Source organism: Talpa europaea (genome assembly GCF_964194135.1).
Source record: "Talpa europaea genome assembly, chromosome: 10".
In the NCBI taxonomy this organism is placed as follows: Eukaryota; Metazoa; Chordata; class Mammalia; order Eulipotyphla; family Talpidae; genus Talpa; species Talpa europaea.
This window is the reverse complement of record NC_140077.1, coordinates 43825930-43848712: the sequence shown is the minus strand read 5'-3', so window position 1 is coordinate 43848712 and position 22783 is coordinate 43825930. Positions and strand designations below refer to the sequence as shown.

The window sequence follows — 22783 nt, the reverse complement described above, 5'->3', positions numbered from 1 at the left end:
TCGCGTCGCCGCTGCTGCCGCTGCTGCTGCTGCTGAGGCTGCTGGCGGAGGCCGGAGGATCGGGCGGCGGCGGCGGCGGCGGCTGAGAGGGCGGCGGCGGGAGCGGAGCGGGACGAGGGAGCGAGAGGGAGCGAGCGAGGAGCGAGCGGAGCGTCCAGCCCCGCCCGCCCTTCCGCCCGCCTGAGGAGCCGGAGCAGCCCGGGCCCCCAGCCGCCGCGGCCGCCGCCGCCGCCCGCCCGCCCGCCGGACAAAGCCTCGAACCCGCGCCACAGCCATGTCCTCGTCCGCCGGCAGCGGCCACCAGCCCAGCCAGAGCCGCGCCATCCCCACCCGCACCGTGCCCATCAGCGACGCCGCGCAGCTACCTCATGACTATTGCACCACGCCCGGGGGGACGCTCTTCTCCACCACGCCGGGAGGTGAGCGCTGGCCGCCCCGCGCGGCCCCGGCCCCGGCCCCGGCCCCGGCCCCGGCCCCGCGCGGCCCTCGCCCTCGGATCCTGCAGCCGGCCGCGCGCCGGCCTGCGCGCCCCGCCGCGGTCCTCTGACTCGGGGCGTGTCCACGCCGGGCCGCTTCGGCTGCCCGGTTCCCCCAGCTGCCTGCCCCACCGGAGCCCCGGGGAGCCTCTCGGCGAGCGTCGCTTCGCCTTCTCCCTTGCCCAGAACCCGGCGCGGCGCGCGCCCTCTCCGGGAGCGGGACTGCTGGCGCGCGCGAAGAGAAAGCCCTTGTTCCCTTCGTGGCAGGCTGAGCTTCCACTCTTAGCTCCCCGCCCGCTCCTCCTGGGCGAGTCCGTCTGTCCTTGGCCTGGCACGCGCTCGGTATTGCCTCTGCCTTTTGCAGATCGTGCGTTTGTGCACACGAATACGGGGTGTCGTCTCCCGGGCCTTTTTAGAAAGGAAGTTGAGAGAGTAATTCGCTCGTGGGACCCTGCGATGACTTGTTTTGCTGCTTTTAGAACACCAGGACGAGGCTGGAATGCGGAGTTTGGAAGCCTCGCCCAGCGTTATCCTGCTTTGACAGCATTGTTTACTGTGCTGGACGAGGCCCCACGGGGAGGAGGGGAGTCCCCAGACTGAAGGACAGCACTAGTGATCAAATAATACTCGAGGAGGGGGTGGTCGAGCGTTGGCAGCCTTAAGAGCAGCGCTTTGGCGGCGACTCGTTTGGAGGTAGATTGAAAAGGGCATTGTCAAGGAGTGCAGCTTGGTGGGATGGCTTGATTCTGGGGAGATGCCTTCTAGAGAGAGGCAGAGCAGAGGGAAGCTAGTGGGCATTGCTTATGGAAATCCCACTAGGAACTGTTTATTGAGCAAGAACACTGGGGTAGAGGTGAAGCCTGCTGAATTGGTCACAGGAAAAGGGAGCTCAAAGGTTGTCTGCCCCCTATCTGGGCAGTTCTCCAGAGGGAGGAGAGTGGAGAATGATCTTGAGGGACTTTTGTTAAAAGGGAATGGTGCTTCGTTTTTAACTTAAGATTTTTGCCTTCTTTTAGTGATGGGGTGCCTTCTGAAAGCCCCAGAGGCTTGGGACTTTGCTGACAGCCCCTGCCTACTGTCTACAAGATTGCTGGCTTCCTTCTTTCCTAAGGGCTGTGCTCACCAGTTATGCTACAACCAACTGGGTGCAGTTAGGCCTGGGCGATCCTTGAGTCGGTTGCACAATAAATAGCAGGGCTTGAAGGGTTACAAGAACTTCTTGCCAACAAGGGATAAAAATCTAGGAGAGAACACTACAGAGGAATCCAGCCAGGCTACTCTAGGGCAGGAATGGCTGCCTTGGAAGACTTTAGTGTAACCCAGTCAGGAGAAGTTAATATTTATGGACAACTGGCTTAAAGAATTTTTAACTTTGCGAAACAGTGACGTTTCTCATGAGATAGCTTACCTCATTGGAGAAACCTCCTTCCTGATCTGATCTGTTCAAGGCCAGCCCCTGAGTGTACTGAGATCTTGTTTTTTAATTCTGAAAGATTTTTCACAGACCAGAACCTGCTCCACAGTAGAGCTGTCTTGAACTTGAATTGATAGTAGAAATGGATATTGTTTTCCAAGGCGCAAGGCATATATAACTTTTTCCAGAATTGTTGTTGGTATTGGTGAGTAAAAGATTGTGCTTCCATCAGTTTTTTTTTTTTTTTTTTTTTTTTTTTTTTTTTTTTAATTATCGTGAGGCCCCGCTTTCACGGTCTGTATTCGTACTGAAAATCAAGATCAAGCGAGCTTTTGCCCTTCTGCTCCACGGGAGGTTTCTGTCCTCCCTGAGCTCGCCTTAGGCTTCCATCAGTTTTAGAACATATGTCATGGTAACAACTGCACTCCACTATAATTTTATTTGGGGAAGGAACTAGATTTTTGCCTATATATTAACCATGAAGACCCTGAGGAAAGAACCACAGAGGAACATCCTTTTGGCATATTTCAAATAGCCAGGCTACCATGCCTTTAAACATTGCTTTAAAGATAGAACTTGTCTCATAGTCTGGATTAGTTCCTAAAATGCTTGGAAAGATTCTGCCAGAAATACTGATTATTTACCCCTTCTCCCAGCATACCCCGTCACCACTGCTTTCTTCAGATAGTTCTACACATACAAAGTTTTTTGTTTCAGATTTAAATAATTGTCATCTTAGCTGGCCAAATGTAGTGAACCTGTATTTATTGGTAGAGTACATTGTAATCTTTTCATTTTTCATAGGAAGACTTACATAAAGTGTTTATAGGATATATAGTATTGTTGAAATTGAATGTAATCCCTAATTTATATTGCAGTTACTTAGTGCTATTTAGATGTTAGTGCTGATTGATTTACTTTTATTCCCCCATCGGAAATTTTTCACCTTCTAATGACTTGTTCATCTGTCTTGCATCCCCGTCACCCCCACTTGTAATTTTATTTCTTCAAACCAAGGTAAGAAGGTTGCTACTTGGATACCTCCAGCCACCTGAGTTAATGTGGTGCGGGATCTTAAGTGAGTCTTGAGGGCCCAGTGCAATGCTTTGCACAAAAGCGATCACATACAAAATTAGGAAACAGTCTTAAAATCTTGATGGGGAGTTGGGGTGGATACACTTCTTAGTTGGTGAACAAAAAACTTTGTATAGGGTCAGATGATAACTCATGTATTTCAGACTTGAAAACATTTAGAAAAATTATAGTAGGTTTGTGTGTCAAGTCTCTATTTAATGGGAAGGGGTGGGATTAACATTTCCTTTCTCAAACTCTAGAACCTACTGGACACATGTTAGAGCATTTCAGGAAAACAGTTCATGTGCTGAATGCACTAAGTGATCATACTGGGCAGGGAGGGACATTCACATAGTAGTCAACTTACCATTTCGCTTTCCTTGAGAGTCCTTTATTCATTGGGGATGAGAGAATATAGTTTACCCTTGAAACGTTTTTCAAAATTGCCATCTTGTGATTTGGGAAATGAGAGGAAATGAAGATATACTTGATAATAACCTCTTAGATTCCTTATATTGCTTTTTCTAATTAAGGATGAGGAAAATTTTTGTTAAGTAAATTCAAATCAAAAATTAAAGTGCCCTTGTATTTTATTTTGTTTTATCTCTCTATTGGAAGAGTGGGAATGATATTTGCTTCTTCCTTGAGAGGCTACATCTGACTTCAGTGGAAGGTAAATTTACTACAGTTGATGTCACTTTTATAACATTGTGGTTAGCTTGAGGGGACTTAATGCTTTCATTTTATAAATGAGAGGAAGTGAGACCCAAAGAAATTAAGTAACTTGTTAGTATGGTGTGGCTAGTTATTAATGTCAGTGGGTAGCCTCAAATTTAGTGCCCTGGTACCTGTTCCAGTGTTCCCTCCACCACCTTAAAATGTTTATTTCACTGAGAAGGGAGGTTTGGGACTCTCCCTCCCTTCCTAGCTCTGGAATGCTGGCTAATGTGATTCTTTCTACCTTTGTAAGTTCTGAACTTCTGGGAGAGTTGTGTTCCAAGAAATCAGCAGAACATCATAACCTCATTTAGCTATTTTTTTTCCTTCTTTCGCTCTCTCTCTTTTTTTTTTTTGTCTTTTCCTGCACAACATTCTTATCAGCTTTAGGAAAGTATGCTGATGTAACAAGAGCACCAGAGGGGAACTTAATGATGATGGTCTGAAATATTGTTCACGCTTTGCTCTTCCTCTCTGCCTGCTTGAGCTTACTGTGGTTAGTTCACTGGGGCAGAATTACCTGAAAGCCATTGGGAGGATCTAGAAACACAGAAAGCAGGAAGAAAGGAAAATAATCTGCTTGGAGTGAACTGTGATAAATTAAGAGTATTTCGGGGGAGCTCTGAGTTTAAATCTGATTCCTTTTTGGGGAGAAATGAATAGAGCTCTGTGCATAGGTATGGGGAAGGAAGGTCATTTTCTTTTTTTAACGATTGATTTATGCATACAAAAGCTGGGGTATAGGCCAGAGATTGGGGAGAGGATTCACCAGAGAGAGAGGTGAACAGAACAGGCAGACTGACCGAAATACACTACTGAGGGGAGCAGCAGGCCAGACAGGAGAGATCTGCTGTACCATGTGGGTTGCTCCCTGACCAGCGGGGGATCAAACTCGTGTTGCAGAGGCTTGGGATTGCTTCATAGTGCTGTGCTTTAACCCCTTGCGTCACCAGGGAAGCCCCAAGGAAGGTCATTTTCTGACTCTCAAAATTTCTAATTCAGTGACCTAGGCCAAAAACTTCTGAACCAACAAGTGTACTTATTTGGTTCTTTAGCTTCAGTTATTAACCAAAGAATTTAATTACTACATGTAAGATGTGCATGAAAAAACATGAAGGACGTTCAGACACTTTGTACTTACTTATCTCAGAGTAATATGAATCCATAGCAGACTCAACTCTAGTCTCATGCTTATCAGCAGCCAAAGTATATATTAAACAAGTTGTACTTCAGTTTTTAAGTTGAATGCTGCTGCTGCTGCTTTTTTTTTTTTTTTTTTTTTTTTTGGCTGATGAGGGACTGAACTCTGAGCCTCGGAAAGGCAATGCTCTCCCCGTCCTCCAGCTGTATAACAGTCCATTATGTGAAATGGAATGCCTCTGTTTGTCTGAGGTCTTGTGCAGTATAAGCATGGAAAATAAGAGTTCTTACTGGTTGGCAGTGCGGCTCCCTTCAGCTCTCCCCAGGCCTGTGTTAGAATAGAAAGGAAAAAAAAAAGTGAATAGTCTGTAAATTAGAACAGCCAGAGTTAATCATCTGAGACTTTTGAGAACTAGAGTCTAAAAGACAATCATATAGTAGAGGTTCTCACATTGTTTGGAGACATTGTAGACTTGATTATTTGTGTGTGTGTGTGTGTGTGTGTGTGTGTGTGTGTGTGTGTGTGTGTAAAAATTTGCAGAGTAGATTTCAAGTTAATGTGGGGAAAGGTAGTTCATCTGGTTGGAGAGGCAGAGTGCCTGAACTGGAGAATATGTGTGTTGGTGAATGACAGAACTTTTTCTTGGTTCTCAAGTCTTTAGATGAGCAAATTAATGTTTAAAAGATTTTGCTGCTGTATTTATAATTAAACAAAAGAGAGTTGAGACTTGTTAGACTATTCAGTTTACTGAATAGATGAGACTTAGGCTCCTACTTTCAGATTTGTTTAGCATAGAACTTTGTTTCGTGAAGGCTCATTAAAACCTATATGCTCATTAACACCTAGCAGCTTTTCATCCAGTTTTTCACGGCCCCATGTACCTGGCTCTTAGTCACAGCTCAAACCCAAAAGCTCAGGAGTCTGAGTTTTTACATCTAAGTAAATAATCTGTCATACCTCTAGGACAAAAGTCCTGAGAAACAGAAGCTGTCTGTTTCACTGATGAGTAAAAACCCTAACAAACAAGCATAAATTAACTAGAAAATGCAATCCAATTATTGTAGATTCCTGAAATTTTCTGTGTACAAGATCGTGCTTGTGTGAATAGAGCTAGTTTTCCTTCTCTGGGTGCTTTTTATTTTTCTTGTCTAGTTAACCGTCATTACAGTGTTGAGCAGAAGTGGCAAGATAGTGAGACAGACACCCTTGACTTGTTCTCAATGTTAGGGGCCAGCCATCCAGTCCTTCACCATTAAGATGTTAACTGTGGGTTTTCATGGATGCCCTTAATCCAGGCAAGAACGCTTCCTTTTATTCTTAGTCTGTTGCTTGTTTATATCGTGTGAAAGGGCATTGGATTTTGTTGCCTGCATTTTGGGGGGCAGGGACATGTACTGAGATAATTGAGTAATATTAGTTCTTTGTTCTGTTAGCATGACTTAGGAGTTTTGGGTGTTCAACCAGCCTGAAATTCCTGGGATAAGACCCACATGGCATGGTACATAATCCTTTTTATATGTTGGTGAGATAGGTTTGCCTAAAATTTGGGAAATTTTGCATCTTTATACATAAGGGAAATTAACCTGATTTTTTTTAATGCCTGATTTTATTATCAAAATAATACTTTGCTCATTCTGTTACAGGGCAACCCTGACATGAAATGGGTTGCCTGACTGTGGGTCCTCACCTGCGCACTTAAAAGGGACTTGTAGTAACACTCAATTGCAGGCACACACAAAAAGGTTAATAAAGAATTTATTTACAGAAGAAGCAAATGAATAAAATGAATAACTCAGGGAGAAAGAAAGGAGATAAATTGGAGAGTGCGTCCTACCAGTTTCCCTGAGCTGGACTGCCAGTAGCACTCTGAAAGCCAGCAAAAAGCCAAGAGACCCCCCTCCCCCACCAAGGCCCAAATGTCTGGTTTTATACCAAACCTTGCTGTTTAACTGCACCCTCAGGTCCCAGCAATCCTCCCTTTGGGGATGATGACATTATGAGATTTGTGATTCTGGTGTCTTGGATCTCTTTGGTCTGGAGTGGGGGTGGAGTCCACAAAACTTATGTTTGTGGAGTTTGTTCAGGGCAGCCTTTTCCCCCATGACTCCCCCCCACACAATTCAATATTAATGTTTTTACAAATGGTCTCTTTATAACAGATCCACAGATTATTTACTGGTGGGGCTAGACCATGGTTCTTTAGGCTCTAAGAGGTACCTCCCAGGAAGTAATGAGAAGCTCCTCACTCTTAATTTGTAAATGTCATATGTAGTCACTTGGACCTCAGAGGGGAGTCTCATCCCCAAAGACTGTTTATGTTGGAGGTGGGCTGTTTTTACATTGAAATGAAACTACACTCTGGTCTGAAAAGTTCGTGGAACCATTATGAGCAGAATGCAGATTAAAAAGTGACTTAGAACAGTGATCCCCAGTAGTAGGCTTTACATCTTAGAAACTTTGTTGCTAGAGTCCAAACGCCTTCCTTATAGTAAGTAGAAGATATTGGTAGATGTACATTGTCTTTATTTAAAAAACGTTATTTAAATTTGTTCAAGATTCTGAAAAAAATCTATTTAATCTTAACACTGCTCCAAACATACACACACACACACACACAAAAAAAAAAACAGTTAAGTCAGAATGCAGAATTACACATTTAAAAAAAAAATTTGAAGTCTTTTTCAGTCACTGAAGTGCCCAAGAGGAGTGAACTTGGGGAAAAAAAGCAAATAGTTGGAAAGAAAGCCAGGTTTGATCTTGAGTGGTTTCCCTATAACAATGGCAGTGCTTTCATTAATTATTGGCATTACAGACAGACTGAACCACAATTGCGAAATCTAATCCAAAGAATGGACCCAGGATACTGTCAGCTACTTAGCAGATCCAGCTAGATCCAGCAACCTGGCAGATTTTTGCATTTGGGGAGAGAAAATATATTTCAAGATGAATATCCAAGCGCAAACATAAGTGAACGTATTTGATGCACTTTCTTTCGACTCATATCGTCTGGAGATAAAGGCAAGATAGAATTAAAATCAGTTAGCATTTATTTGTGTTTTATTTATTTTTTTTTATAGAGGCATGTTTTTATTTATTTATTTGTTTGTTTGTTTTGTTTATACATGCACTGGGTACAGTCAGAAGTGCGGGAGGGTGAGAGAATTCACCAGAGCCAGAGCAGGGAGCAGAGCAGGCAGAAGGACCGAGGTACACTGCTGAGGGGAGCAGCGGGCGGCAGGAGAGGTCTGCGCGCCATGTGGGACCCTCCTCTGGTGGCCGGGGAGCAGCCGGGGATCGAACCAGCGCTGCAGAGGCTGCGGGCAGCTTCGCAACCCAGCGCTCAACCGCTGCACCACCGGGGAGGCCCATATTTGTGTTTTAGATATTAGTTTGGATCTGAAACATATCATCTTTTTCAACTCATTTTGCAGCTGAGACTTAAGAGAACCAGAATAGCTTAGAGAACCTACCTAGCTTATTTCTGTTGGTCTTCTGTGTACTATGTGGTACTAGTTTCTTCATCTGTAGAGTGACAGGCTTCTGCCAAGTGCTAAGACCGCTTCTGACACTGAATGCGAAGGTAAGTTCTGAGTGGGAAGGTAGTCATTACCAACTTGCCCTTCAGCCTGTGTTATGTATGTCAGCCTTTTATTATGTATTTCAGCCTTTTGTTATGGCAATCTTCTGAAAGTGATTGGGCCTGGGAGCCATCCTTTGATATTAATATCTTGGAAATGTTTGCTCTTAGTTATTGAGACTTGGAGTTAATCAAAAGACAGTAGGATTAGCTTCTCACAAACCTTGGATGTCTTCCCTTTGCCATAATAATTTACTTATACTAAGTTACAAGGTTTCAAGCTCCAATTACACTTTTGTTGATGTAAAAATTGTCCTTGGTTTTATTAGCACTTTAGGGCTTCACTTCCAGTGAATATAGTTTAGCTACCATCATCCTCCCTGAAGGGTACAGGATTAGGCAGCTTTTAGCTTTCTCTGTTTATGTGGCATAGCTATTCAGGAGCCTGCTTTTTCATCCAGAGCTCCCTGAAGAACAGATGTTTAAAACTGAGTTTTTTCACAACTGTTTTCTAACTCAGTCAATAAGCCTTGTTATTGTTACAGGGCAACCCCAGTGTGAAATGGGTTGCCGACTGTGGGTCATCACCCTGTGCACTTTTAAAAGGGACTTAAAATGAGACTCAACTGCAGGTACACACAGTAATAACGGGTTTATGGTGAGCCTCCCTGGTGACACTGGGGCTTGAGCGCTGCACTGTGAAGCAGTAGCAGTCCACAGTCTCTGCAGCTTGGGTTCCATCCCCGGCCAGCCAGGGAGGTGCACATGGCATGGCAGACCTCTCCTGTCTTGCCCACTGCTCCCCTCAGCAGTGTTTTGGGTCCATCTGCCTGTTTTGCTCCCCGCTGTCTCTGGTGAATCCTCTCACCCTCCCGCACCTCTGGCCTGTACCCCAGTTCTTATATGAATAAATAAATAAATCTTTTTTAAAAAGGGGTTTATTTACAAAAAGGGGAAATGGAGAAATGAATAACTCAGGGAGAAAGAGAGAGGGAGATAAATTGGTGAATGTATCCTACCAATTGCACTGAGCTGGAACCCCAATAGAACGCTGAAAGCTGGTGAAAACCAGGCACACCTAAGGTCCATGTGTCTGGTTATATACCAAGCCTGGCTCTTAACTCTTCAGTTCCTAGCAATCCGTGCTTTGGTGGTGATGACATTATGGGATTTGTAGTTCTTGGTGTCTTGGATCTCTTTGGTCTGGGGTGGGGGCGGGGTCCATAAAATCTGCTTGTGGAGTTTGTTCAGGACATCCTTTCCCCCAACATTTTCATTTTCCTAAACTGAAACTTCATACACATTAACCAATCAGTTATTACCCATTTATTCACCTGTCCTCACCCCCCCCCCCCGCCCCGCCACCATACTTTCTGTGTCTGTGAATCTTACGGCTGTAGGTGCGTCATATAAGTGGATCATACATTACTTGTCCTTTTGTGACTGACTTGTTTGACTTAAGATAATGTCAGGATTCATGCAATCACCTTTTTATTTTGCTTTCTCTAACATTTGATTATAATATTTATGCAAGTCATATAGTATTAGGCTAACAACAGAAAGTATTATTTTCACAGACCATCCCCTCTCACCTCCATTTCCATCCTTCAGAGAAGGCATTTTAAACTCTTCTAGCTATTTCCTCTATATTTACTCCTGGATTTCTAAATAATGTTTTACTGTTTCTCAGTTAGATATTACCAATTAGTTTCTAATTGTTGTGGAAGATGATGATTTATTTGCTATAAATCCTCACATTGTACAATAGTTTTATTTTAATTTTTTAACCCATTTTGGTTAGATTTAATATAATTTTTATAAACATTAAACATAGACATAAGTACTGTTGGTTTCCAACCCAGCAATCATTCCCTCTTCCATGCTACCCCGACTTTCCCATTTATTTAAGTGGCAGTGTGCCAGGCCCCTGGATATACTTTATGACTGCTCTAAGCCAGTCACAGCTTACCCGAGCCTGATCTGGTGGCTATCTGACCCAGTTGTGGTCAAATGAGGAGTAGGAGGAAGTCTGCTAAGGGTTTTTCTGAGAAAGATTTTCCTTTTCAATGGAGAAAGTCCTCTGAGGGTAGTGCTGTTTGACTCCACACTTTGCCTTTATACTTGGAACAACTGTTGTGTGAGGGTGTATGTCTATCGTAGCGTTTTGGGGGGGATTTGTCACCAGTTTATTCAGGCTACATAATTTGAGCACATTATTTAATACTTCTTTTTCTGAACTGTTTGCATGAGTGGATATGTATTTCTAATTCTGGACACAGCCTTCGTTAAACAGCATTTTATGATTACCCTGTGAAAGTATAGTACTTACTACTCTGTCAGTTAACCATGCTACTGTAAACATTCTCTAGGTGGTTTATTTTGAAGTTGTACAATTTCTTAGGTGTGTATAGCTTAATACATAGATTATTATTTAAGTAGATTATTTGGTCTTGCAAGAGGTGCTTAGGCTTGAATGACCTTGTTTGTGTATTAAACTACCCTGGCAAACATAGTTTGGGGCCCCATTTAGTGTCTTTGTTCCATGCCATTTGAAAATCACTAGTTTTTAGATCAAAAGAAGAAAAAAATAGAAAAAGAAAATATGAACAGTTCAGAGTACATAAAATATATAATGCCAGTAATAGCCAGTGCCAGTTAGATAACCTCCTTTGACCAACCAACAGTAGATAACCCGTGCAACCCGTGCCTTTTGGTTACCACTATTCTATAAATAGTATATGCACACCACGATTTCTTGATTTTTGGACATTAGATAATACTGTTAATTCCCTATTATGAAAGATGAGGAATCTAGGGCACCCCGTTACTTGCTAGCTCTTAATTTTCCCTGCGCTCTCCATTTACCAATCTCTGTAAATTGATGAACCATTTTTAGTTCTCTGGTAGTAGGACCTCTGTCAGTTTTAGATCTCCGATATATAAGATTAGACTAGGTACCTGTCTGCCTCTATTCCTGCAATATTTGCATATTCTTTGAGTATAAAATTCTTTGCTTTATTGTAGTTTTATTGTTAACTTTGAAAACTGATAAATAATGTATGAGATACTTTATAACATTTCAATATAAAAGCAAGGAGTATGGTTTCTGATTATTTTCATAGAAAAGGAAATAGAAAAGTAACTAAGGAAAAAGTTTCCATTATCAAGGACAAATAGATTCCTTTTTTTAACAAACTCCCACTAATAGATCACAAGCATGCTCCCCCCCATTTTAATATTGTATATGTGTAAGCTACTGATGTAGTCTTTTGTTTGCCTTCTTTGGGAATTTAAGGTTAACTTATTTCTAGTTGTGATTGATACTATGTTCACATAAATGTGGCAGGCAGTTTGAACGAAATTTGAATTAAGTTCTCACTTTGGATAATACAGCTTTACTTATGCTCTCGTACAAGAGACGTTGAGTATTTTAGGTTTTTAAAATTGGTGTTCTTGGAATTCATATAATAAACACAAATCCAAAAAAGGAAATAGTGTTTTTCCTGTCATTTTATTCTTAGCTGAGTCTTAATTTTTCTTTTTGAGTAGTTTTATGGGTTTTGAGTTAGAATTATATAATCCTTTTTTTTTTTTTTTTTTTTAAATAGAGGCATGCTTTATTTATTTGTTTGCTGGTTTGTTTGTTTTGTTTATACATGCACTGGGTACAGTCAGAAGCGCGGGAGGGTGAGAGAATTCACCAGAGCCAGAGCGGGGAGCAGAGCAGGCAGAAGGACCGAAGTACACTGCTGAGGGGAGCAGCGGGCGGCAGGAGAGGTCTGCGTGCCATGTGGGACCCTCCTCTGGTGGCCGGGGAGCAGCCGGGGATCGAACCGGCGCCGCAGAGGCCGTGCGCAGTTTCGCAACCCAGCGCTCAACCGCTGCGCCACCGGGGAGGCCCTGAATTATATAATCCTTAATCAAAAAACTGATTTCCCATTTTTACTTGTACCCTTTTTTGTCATGGCTATATTTGAAAACAGCATCAGTTAAAGTCCTAGTTCCTCAGAGTGTTTTTTTTCTAGATTATTTACTTTATATGTATTCAAAACCAAGTGTAACTTAAGGAATCCATTCAAGAAGACTATTAAAACTAGTTCCTGACTTTAGCAAGTTGCAGGATATGAGATTGGTATACAAAAACCAATTTTATTTCTGTAAACTTATAATGGCTAATAGAAAAATGAGCTTAAGAAGACAATTCCAGGCAACAACCTAAATATTCTTCCGTGAATGTTGTAGAATATTATAGAGTCATAAAAAAAGAATGAAATCTTGTCATTTGTGATACTGTGAGTGGGCATCATGTTTAGTGAACGGGACCAGGCAACAAAAGAGAAACAACTTATGATTTCACTCCTGTGGTAGATAGAGGAAATAAATAGATGAGCTAAGTAAAAAATAAACTTTTGGACTGTGAAGTCAATTAATGGTTACCAGAAAGGAATTAGGGGTGTGTGTGTGGTGCAGATTGGGGGAGTACTGGGGAGAAGGACAATGAAATGATGATGGGTAGAACTGAGTTTTTTGTAATAACCTTAATGTTGATTCTCAGTGTTACACACCTAATACTTACATTACAATGTGATGTTGCCTCAATTTAAACAACTCTGAAGAACAGTAGTTTATGGAGACAGGGAAAGAGATGTGAGTGAGTTTAAACTTTGTTACTATTGGGACTCAGGGATGGCACAGGGGTTAAAGTCTGAGTGTTATCAAGCTATTGCCATCCACTGTGCTAGCCACTGCAGCTTGAGTTCAATACCCCATGAGGGAGCGACCCACATGGTGGTGCAGCACACCCCTTCTATCTCACTTGTTGCTCCACTCAGCAGTATATTTCAGCAGATCTGCCTGTTCAGCTTCCCACTCTCTAGTGAATCCTCTCACTCCCTGCACCTCTGGTCTACACCCCAGTTCTTGTATGCATAAATAAATCTTTTTTTTTTTAAACTGTTATTTTTAAGAAAATCAAGCTTATGTGAGAGGATTTTACATGTAACTTGCCGATTTGGTATAGAAAAGGCATGTGTATATTTTTGATTAAATTTTTTTTTTCTCATGAAAAGAGCATATGTATCCAGGTAGATAGATAGGTGATTTTTAGATAGAGATAATAGAATTCTGAAACATTTCTAACCTCCCTTAATTTATTGTTTCTCAGTGGACAAGTACTCAGTTGGAATTAGTCAGATTATCAACAATTAAATGTTAAAATTGCTTAGGAAATAAAGAAAATGTACTTATATGTGTATTCACATAAACACAGTGGAGTAATAATTGAGCTATGAAAAAAATGAATTTTAACATTCACCACAATGAGTTGAATTGAGGGCATTAATCTAAGTGAAATAAGAACTAGGAGACAGATACTGGATGATCTCATAGTTAGAAAAGTTTGGTGGTTGCCAGAGGCAGGAGGATGGGTAGAAGGGTAGACAAAATGGGTGAAGGTGGGGCTCAACCAACAAGCAACTCTTGGACACCCACAGGGTGTTGAGAATTCAACTCAGTTCTGACATTAGCTACCCAGAGGTAATGATTTTATTAGATTTCACAGGGTAAAGGCTCGGTTTCCCAAGATTGCCCTCCACTTCAGGCACTGTTCCAAGCCCAGGCTATTTCCTGTGCTTCTGACCACCTGGGTAGAAATAACCATGACTGCCTCATATAAAATTAAAATTTTGGAATGGCTTAAAGAACTTAGGAAATACATTTACTTATTTGATCACTGACTTATTATAAAAGATAAAATCTCAGAAGGAGCAGCCAGGTGGACGCACTTTATAAAACTAGGAGTGGGGCTAGGGTATGGACCTTCCATACCCTCACCTGTTGTGCCATTCTCCCCCTTCTCCACATGTTCACCGACCTGGATGCTCCCTGAACTCCCATCTCTTTTTTTTTTTTTTTAAAGATTTATTTATTTATTTATTTATTTATTTATTTATTTATTTATTTTTTAAAGATTTATTTATTTGTTTGTTTGTTTATACAAGCACTGGGTACAGTCAGAAGCGCGGGAGGGTGAGAGAATTCACCAGAGCCAGAGTGGGGAGCAGAACGGGCAGAAGGACCGAAGTACACTGCTGAGGGGAGCAGCGGGCGGCAGGAGAGGTCTGCGCGCCATGTGGGACCCTCCTCTGGTGGCTGGGGAGCAGCCGGGGATTGAACCGGCGCCGCAGGGGCCGCGGGCAGCTTCACAACCCAGCGCTCAACCGCTGCGCCACCGGGGAGGCCCAAGATTTATTTATTTTTATTCAAGAACCGGATACAGATCAGATGCATGGGAGGATGAGAGGATTCACCAGAGACAGAGTGGGGAACAGAACAGGCAGACTGACCAAAGTACACTGCTGAGGGGAGCAGCGGGTGAGTCAGGAGAGGTCTGCTGCGCCATGTGGGTTGCACCATGGCCGGCCTGGGACCGAACTTGTGCTGCAGAGGCTGCCAGTTGCTTCATAGTGCAATGCTTAACCCCTTGCGCCACCAGGGAGGCCCGGATGTGGGATTCTTGCCACCCTGCTGGGATCAAACCCGTGCTGCAGAGTCTGCGGACAGCTAGCAGTGGGGCATTTAACCACCTGTGTCACCAGGGAAGCCCATGAACTCCCACCTCTTGTGTTTCTATGGAGGCCTCATTACTCAGCATAGCTGATTAAATCATGGCTGGCCATTGGTGATCCAGTCAGTCTCCAAACCCTCTTCAGAGGTTAGGGGGGTGGGGGAGCCTGGAAATTCCAACCTCTAATCACTTGGTTAGTTCTGCTTGCAACCTGCTCACATTCTTAGGTGCTTCCAAAAGCTACCTCATTTATGTAACAAAAGACATCTTTATTGCTCTCAACACTTAGGAAATTCGAAGGTTTTTGCATGCTGTGAACTGGGAACTGCAGTTGAAGACCAGATACATGTATGAGAAATATACATTTAGTCATCTGAATGATTGAATATATATTTTCTTATAAGTCACAATATCACATTTGCATGTTTACAGCTTGTATCATACATACGTGTTTATAACATTTAAAGTGGAAATAACAAATGTCAATCAGCAGGTTGATGAAAGATGATAAAATATACACAGCAGAATGTTAGCAGTAAAAAGAAATGAAATACTAATAATTGCTGAACATACATAAACCTTGCCAACATGTGAATGAAAGGAACAATCACAAAAGACCACATATTGTATGATTCCATTCATATAAACTATCCAGAATCTTTATAGAGATAGAAAATAGATTAATGGTTGTGTAGGGCTGGAGAAGCTAGAGAGGAAGTGATTTTTGGGGGGATATTGATGATATTCTAAATTTGATTGTGATGATAGGTTGCACAGAACTTTGAATATACTAAAAACTACTGAATGATACACTCTGAATTACACTTCAAGAAAGCTATAAGAAATGTATTTTATCACCTCTGCAAAGTCTTATCTGTTCTTCAGAGTTTCTCTTACACATCACATATTTAGGTAGAATCTGTACTGATTTCACAGTTGGTTGAATTACAGTTCTTTGATGCATATGCTATTGATAATATATAATTCAGTAACAGAAAGCTTGCTTTTCTCCTGTGGTTTTTATTTTTTTCCACCACCTTATCCCTGGAGTTTACAAGCTTGTGTACTGCAGGAGTGAGAATAATCTTGTTCCAACTTGAAATTGTTAGTAAGAACATCTCACGGTGAAACCTCACCCCTCTGAAACTACCCTTAGGGTGACAGGACAAATGTGCAGTCCAACCACTAAAGCTCTGGCTGTTGTTCTTTGGAAGCTATCTGGCCCCCTCTCAAGCTATTCGCTCTTATTTTATCTAGCATTCTAATAAGCAGGTTGCTGATTTCCAAACCCTGTAGCAGATTAGAATCATCAGGCGTGCACTGTGTGTAAAGGGTGTGTTGTGGGCGGAATTGTGCCATTCATCCCCCTTCCCAATTTATACATTGAAACCCTAACCCCCGATGTGATGATAGTGGAGATGGAACCTTGGGAGACACTTAGGTTTAGTTGAGGTCATAAGTGTGGGACCTGGGGCCTCCCTAGTGGCACAGTGGGTTAAGACGCAACCTATGAAGCTGTCCACGGCTGCTGCAGCATGAGTTTGATCCCTGGCCAGGGAGCTACCCACATGGCACAGCAGACCTCATGACTTGCACCTTGCTCCCCTCGGCAGTGTATTTCAGTCAGTCTGCCTGTTCTGTTCCCCACTCTGTCTCTGGTGAATCTCTCACCTCCCCCCACCCTCCTCTGGCCTGTACCCCAGTTCTGACATGCATAAATAAATCTTAAAAAAAAAAAAGTGTGGGGCCCTCGTAATGGGATTAGTGTCCCATCAGACAGACACCAGACAGCTTTCTCTCCCACTCTACCCCCATGGGAGGACATGGTGTGAAAGGTTCCTCTCTCCACATCCAGAAGAGAGCTTTCTGGCCCTTTGATTTTGAACTTCTCAAGAACTGTGAGAAGGTATCCCTTCTGTTTACACCACCCAGTCTGTGGCATTTGTTATGGCATCCTGGGCTGACTACATGGAAAAATGGTAGCACTTAGCTTAACAGTGAAGGAGGAGTAAACAAATCACAAATCACACAAGCACATTGTTGGTAATTAAAGAGCACCAGTAAGTCCTGAGACTTCCTAGATCATAACATAGTATATAATAAATTATTTTCATCATAATGATTGATAAGAAAGGGTTGATTAAAAAGTTTTAATTCCGCATTAGAAAATTTTGCATCACAATAATGCAAATTAGTCATTGTTTGAAAGTTTAATCAAATTTTCTGTTATCCAGAATGACTCATTTCTCATGATTTCCAGATGCCTTTTTGCATTAATATAGCTTATTTTTCAAAGCAAGAAGGTAAAGGTATATTTCTACTTTCTCCTGAAATTATATTTGAGAAAAGATGTAAGACTTGGGTCTTCTTTAAAATCAGGAACAAATGCGATGCCTAAGTTTTCCAAATGTCTTAAAGGGTTGGAGGCAGGCATACAGAGCTGTTCTGTCCAGGTCCCTTCACACATGGGCTCTAGGCCTAAACTTTCTAGCAGTAAAAAAAGGAAACTAATTGTAGCCCACTCTCAGGGCTAAGAGATTTCTTTTGTGAAGGTTTTTGGCCTTTGTGTATTTCATTTAGCTAATAGCTGAAAGAAGCACTATTTACAGTAATTAGAGCTTTTAACCTGGTTTCTGCTGTGCTCTTCTTGAGAGATTATCATCTCTGCCAGCTTCTTTTATTAGCACTAGTTTGTAACACCCTGTTTACTATTCTGAATGAATTTCTTAGATTATATAACCTTTGCCAAAAAGTCACATACTTGGAAAAATCTATCTCTATTATGTAAGAAGAAATATAAAGATTAGGCAACTTATAAAAAGTATAAATACTCAGACATTGCCAGACAACAAGACCAAAACCCACTTCTGCCTATTTGTATGGTGCTCCCTAGGGGAGCACTAATAGAGACACCATCAGTTCGCTTTTCCCCCCACCCTCTAAGTGGTGCTTAGGGCAAATGTTTAGTGGTCCCTTATATAACACATTGTCTGTTCACCGTGTAATTTATATATTAAGTAGCTGTTGACTTTCTTCTTGCACTTTGGACATCTCACTACCGTTCTTGGAGATTGTAGGCTGAGGTAGAAGAGAAAGTGGACCGGACTAGGATTCATGATGGTGACCACAGGTCTTATGCTGATTTTGTCTCTGGTTAGCCCTGACGATGAGTAAGTCCCTTTTCTAGGTCTTAGCATCAACTGTCAAAGTGATCTCTAAGCTCTTTCATTCTTTCTAGTGCTTCTTTGATATTTCTCAAATCAAATAGAAATAGAATTTACATTCTCAAATCAGTTACTCAGTCTTTGGGAGAAGGGTGAATTTGGGTTCCTTAGTGAACAGAATGACCTGGGGACTTGAAAAATGTGGATTTCTAAGTTTTAATCTCAAGGATTCTGATTCAGTTAGAGTATTTTTTATTTTTTTAAAGATTTATTTATTTATACAAGAACCGGGGTACAGGCCAGATTCGCGGGTGGGTGAGAGGATTCACCAGAGACAGAGCAGGGAACAGAACAGGCAGGCTGACTGAAATACACTGCTGAGGGGAGCAGCGAGCGAGACTGGAGAGATCTGCCACACCATGTGGGATCCTCGCTGGCCTGCCGGTATGAAACCGGCGCTGCTGAGGCTGCGGACAGCTTCACAGCGCTGCGCTCAACCGCCTGTGCCACCGGGGGAGGCCCTAGAGTATTTTTTAACAAGCATCCCAGTTGATTCTAATGCAGAATCACAACAGTACTGCCCTAGTTGATTCTAGATACCACACTGTATACTTTAAAAAAAAAAAAGGTTTATTTATGCATACAAGAACTGGGGTGTAGGCCAAGGGCCGGGGCTGGGGTGAAAGGATTCACCAAAGACATAGTGGGGAACAGAACAGGCGGATCAACTGAAATACACTGCTGAGGGGGCAGCAGGAGAGACGGGAGGGGTCTGCTGCATGTGGGTTCGCTTAGCTCCATGGCCCAGCTCTGGTGTAGAACTTGTGCTGCAGTGGCTGGCAGTAGCTTGATGGCGCTGTGTCTTTAAGCCCTGCGCCACCAGGGAGAGGCCCAGCACTGTGTACTTCTTAGGGTTGTATTGTGGAGAGACTTTCTCATAAGTTATAAATATGAATGCTTGTGTACTATAGTTGCAACAGAATTAGATAGTAAAAAAAAGAAAGGTGATAAGGTATCCTTTGAAATCGTTAAAGATTTTATTTTAAAATGCTTTGTGTGTTAAACACCCTTCTGAGAACATTCTTCCATTCTGAGACACTTAGTCATTCTTTCCTTGGCTGATTTTGTTGTATTATAAAAAGGAGCACTTTTTAGCACTTGATTCTAGTTGTTAAAGCAGAGATGGTAGAAGTGGAGGAAAGTGGAGTCTCTTTTGGACAGTTTCTCAACTAGGAAGGCACTAGTTTGAATCTTACTTATTTTTAAAGATTCATTTTTATTTATTTATGCATACAAGAACTGGGGATGTAGGCCAGAGGTGCAGGGGGGTGAGAAGATTCCCCAGAGACAGAGTGGGGAGCAGAACAGGCAGATTTACTGCTAAGGGGAGAAGCAGGCAAGACAGGAGAGGTCTACTGCGACATATGGGTTAGCTCCCTGGCGGGGATGAAACTCAGTCCATAAGCGGTGATAGCACTGAGACTTAACCCCTAGGCCACCCAGGGATGCCCCTTGAGTCTTATTTTTTCACCTAATAATTTTTAGTATTTTGAGAAATTATGATAGGAGAAATAGACAGCAGCAGGTTTTCTTAACCTTTTATCAGGTAAAGTGTACTCCTCAGAACTATTGTCATAAAACACCAGCAACTTTTATTGGTAAGCATTTGTTTTGTGAAATATATGAGGGCTGCTTATTTCAACTTCTGCCATAGTTCTGGAAAAATTATCTACTCAGTGCTTCTTTGGGAAGCTTTTAAACTAAAGCCCTTGCTGTCTTCCCCCCCCCCCACATTTATTTATTTACAACTTTTTCTGAAGGTGTATGTTAGGACCTAGGTCAGATACATACAGATTTACATCTATATTTCTGTAGATAGAGACACATATAAAATAGCCATGGCTTAAGGAACTAACAGTCTTTCTTTTTTTGTTAGTTTTAAAGATTTATTTATTTATGCATACAAGAGCTGGGGTACAGGCCAGAGGTGGGAGGCTGTGAGAGGATTCACCAAAGACAGAGCAGGGAACAGAACAGGCAGATTGACTGAAGTACACTACTGAGGGGAGCAGTGGGTGAGACAGGACGAGGATCGAACTCGTGCTGCAGAAGCTGCGGACAGCTTCACAGGCTGCGTCTTAACCCCTTGCGCCACCAGGGAGGCCCCAGCTGAGTCTTGAAGGAAGGATGAGCAGGCATTTCCCCAGCAGATGAGGAGGAAAATCATTCCAGATGGCAGAGATACCTGGATCCAGGCCAGGGCAGCTTGAATTGTAAAATCCATAAGGGTTGGAACTAAATGAGATTTAAAATAAAACTACTGGGTAGTATTAGATATGATAATCCCTTATGTTATTTCAAATTCTTTTTAACCTTATTTTTCAGGAACCAGAATCATTTATGATAGAAAGTTTCTGTTGGATCGTCGCAATTCTCCCATGGCTCAGACGCCACCCTGCCATCTGCCCAACATCCCAGGAGTCACCAGCCCTGGCACCTTAATCGAAGACTCCAAAGTAGAAGTAAACAATTTGAACAACTTGAACAATCATGACAGGAAGCATGCAGTTGGTAAGAGAATGATGGTGTTGGGGACCAAGCGGGAGACCTTGGAGATCTGAAATCAATCTGCTGTAGGTTTAGGAAATGCTGATGCTTCAATTATAACTGGTATTCAATTACATGTTTCTGGGAGTCCCACCACTCTCTTACCAAGTGATATGTTCTAGAAGCTCCAAGTTCTAAATCATAAGCAAATCTAATCTAGTGAGTGTTGGGAAGAATACAAAATCAGGGCCTCCATGGTGGCGCACGAGGTGAAGCACAGCACTGTGAAGCTTCCCGGCCAGTCAGGGAGCTACCCACATGATACAGCAGACCTTTCCTGTCTCACCCGCTGCTCTCCTCAGCAGTGCGTTTCAGTAGATCTGCCTGTTCTGCTCCCCACTCTGTCTCTGGTGAGTCCTCTCACCCCCTGCACCTCTGGCCTGTACCGCAGTTCTTGTGTGCATAAAGAAATAAATCTTTAAAAAAATAAAAATGCAAAATCAGGGAATCAAGATGATTCCTTGAACCTGTGCTTTATCAGATTAGGATGACACACAAAACAAAATGGAATTTAATAGACCCCAAACACACTTTTAGAAATGAATCCTCTGTTTGGAAGCAGAGAGGGAGGTAGAAATGGCCAGCTTCTGAAGTGCACCTTGGTTGGCTCATTGTGATCCCTGTACCTGAGCTAGCACTCTGTCTTCTCAAATTCCGAATGAGTTTTTAATGGACACAGTGTCATTCCAGAGCGGGGCAAAGTTCAGCGCCTCCAGAAGAGCGCTGACATGATTGCTGGTAAGGGACGCCCCGGGAGCTCCGGTTTGGTCAGCCTGGGGGCAAAGGGGCACTAGCAGCGTACTCACTTGTGTCTTTTCCCCACATGCTCCTCCCCAGGTGTAGTTTAGCTGCCCTTTTCCCCTCCAGATTAAGAAGAAGAGGCAAGACAAAACAGGAGAATTGTTTTAGGGCAGCAGGAAATAGGATAGTGTGAATTATTTTTTGATGCTTGTGCAGAGAAAGTGCTAGTTGTTCATTGGTTTCGTTTTTCCTTTTTGTGCTAAATTTTTCCATTTCTTCATTCTCCCTAGGGGATGATGCTCAGTTTGAGATGGACATCTGACTGTCCTGCCAGGATCTGAAGAAAAGCAGCAACACTGATACTGTGTGTACCTGATTTGCCAATAGGATCAACGATGAAGAGACAGAAGAGGCAGTACCAGCAGTCCCTGTCGCACTCTCCACCTCCTCTCTTTCTCTGGGTGCCAAACATGTGAAGATGAGCTTCATCTGACCATTTCCTCTCCCTGTTTCCCATTCCCCTTCCCAGTTAGATTAGATTGCAAGCCCTTGTCTTATTTCTGTAGAACCAAGTGGCCCACAGAGGAAAACAGTTAAGCTTTGGCTTCTCTGGTCCTTTTTATACTGAGAAATCTCCCCTCCCCTGATTGTTTTTCAATCCCAAATCAAATAGCAGCTGACCTGAAGCTGCCTGGTTGGGAGGTCTGGGGACGGAAGACAGAGATTTGGTGGGTTCAGCTTTTTGTTCTTACTCTCTGGCTCCCCATCCTGTCTCCCACCATGGATCAGTGCCACCAGAGTGAGCTTGGGGTCTTCACAACCATTAGAGGGTAAACATTACCTTGAGATCTTTGTCCTCCGGGACAGAGCACAGTTTGTGCAGCTCCAGGAGCATTACCCTATGACACTGTTTTGAGGTTCGCTTCCTCTGGGAAGAATGTCTTCTGTCTTTGGTATTGCTGTTCATCTTCCCATTCCTTTACTTAGCACATTTATACAAAATATTTTAACTCTACATTGGAAAGGAGTTCTCGTCTCCCATTCCTCCCACTTGCATCTGGTTGCTTAGGGTCGTCTTGGACGTTCTCTGTCCAGGTGATTTCATCTGCTCCCAGAGAAGGCCCATACCAAGTGGTGGAAGCACTTTGGGCACGGCCTGATCATGTTAGTATTCTGCCAGATGGTGCCCCGGGGTGCCCGCAGACAAGCGGTGAGCCAGTCCTTAGTAGTCAGTTTCTAAGCCAAGGAGCATTGTGATACTTGTTGTCTCAGAGTGCAGTGTGTTATATTTTGAGTTTAAAGTTGAC

General features: G+C 42.8%; 1 protein-coding gene across 1 annotated transcript; it reads left to right on the top strand.

Moving 5' to 3' along the window:
• Nucleotides 1–274: 274 nt before the first annotated feature.
• Nucleotides 275–21798, top strand: EIF4EBP2 (eukaryotic translation initiation factor 4E binding protein 2; the record flags this gene model as incomplete). The annotated part of the gene is made up of 3 exons (XM_084245379.1): nucleotides 275–419; nucleotides 20514–20699; nucleotides 21767–21798. The coding sequence occupies 3 exons, from the start codon at nucleotides 275–277 to the stop codon at nucleotides 21796–21798; spliced, it is 363 nt and encodes a 120-aa protein (XP_084101505.1).
• Nucleotides 21799–22783: the final 985 nt, after the last annotated feature.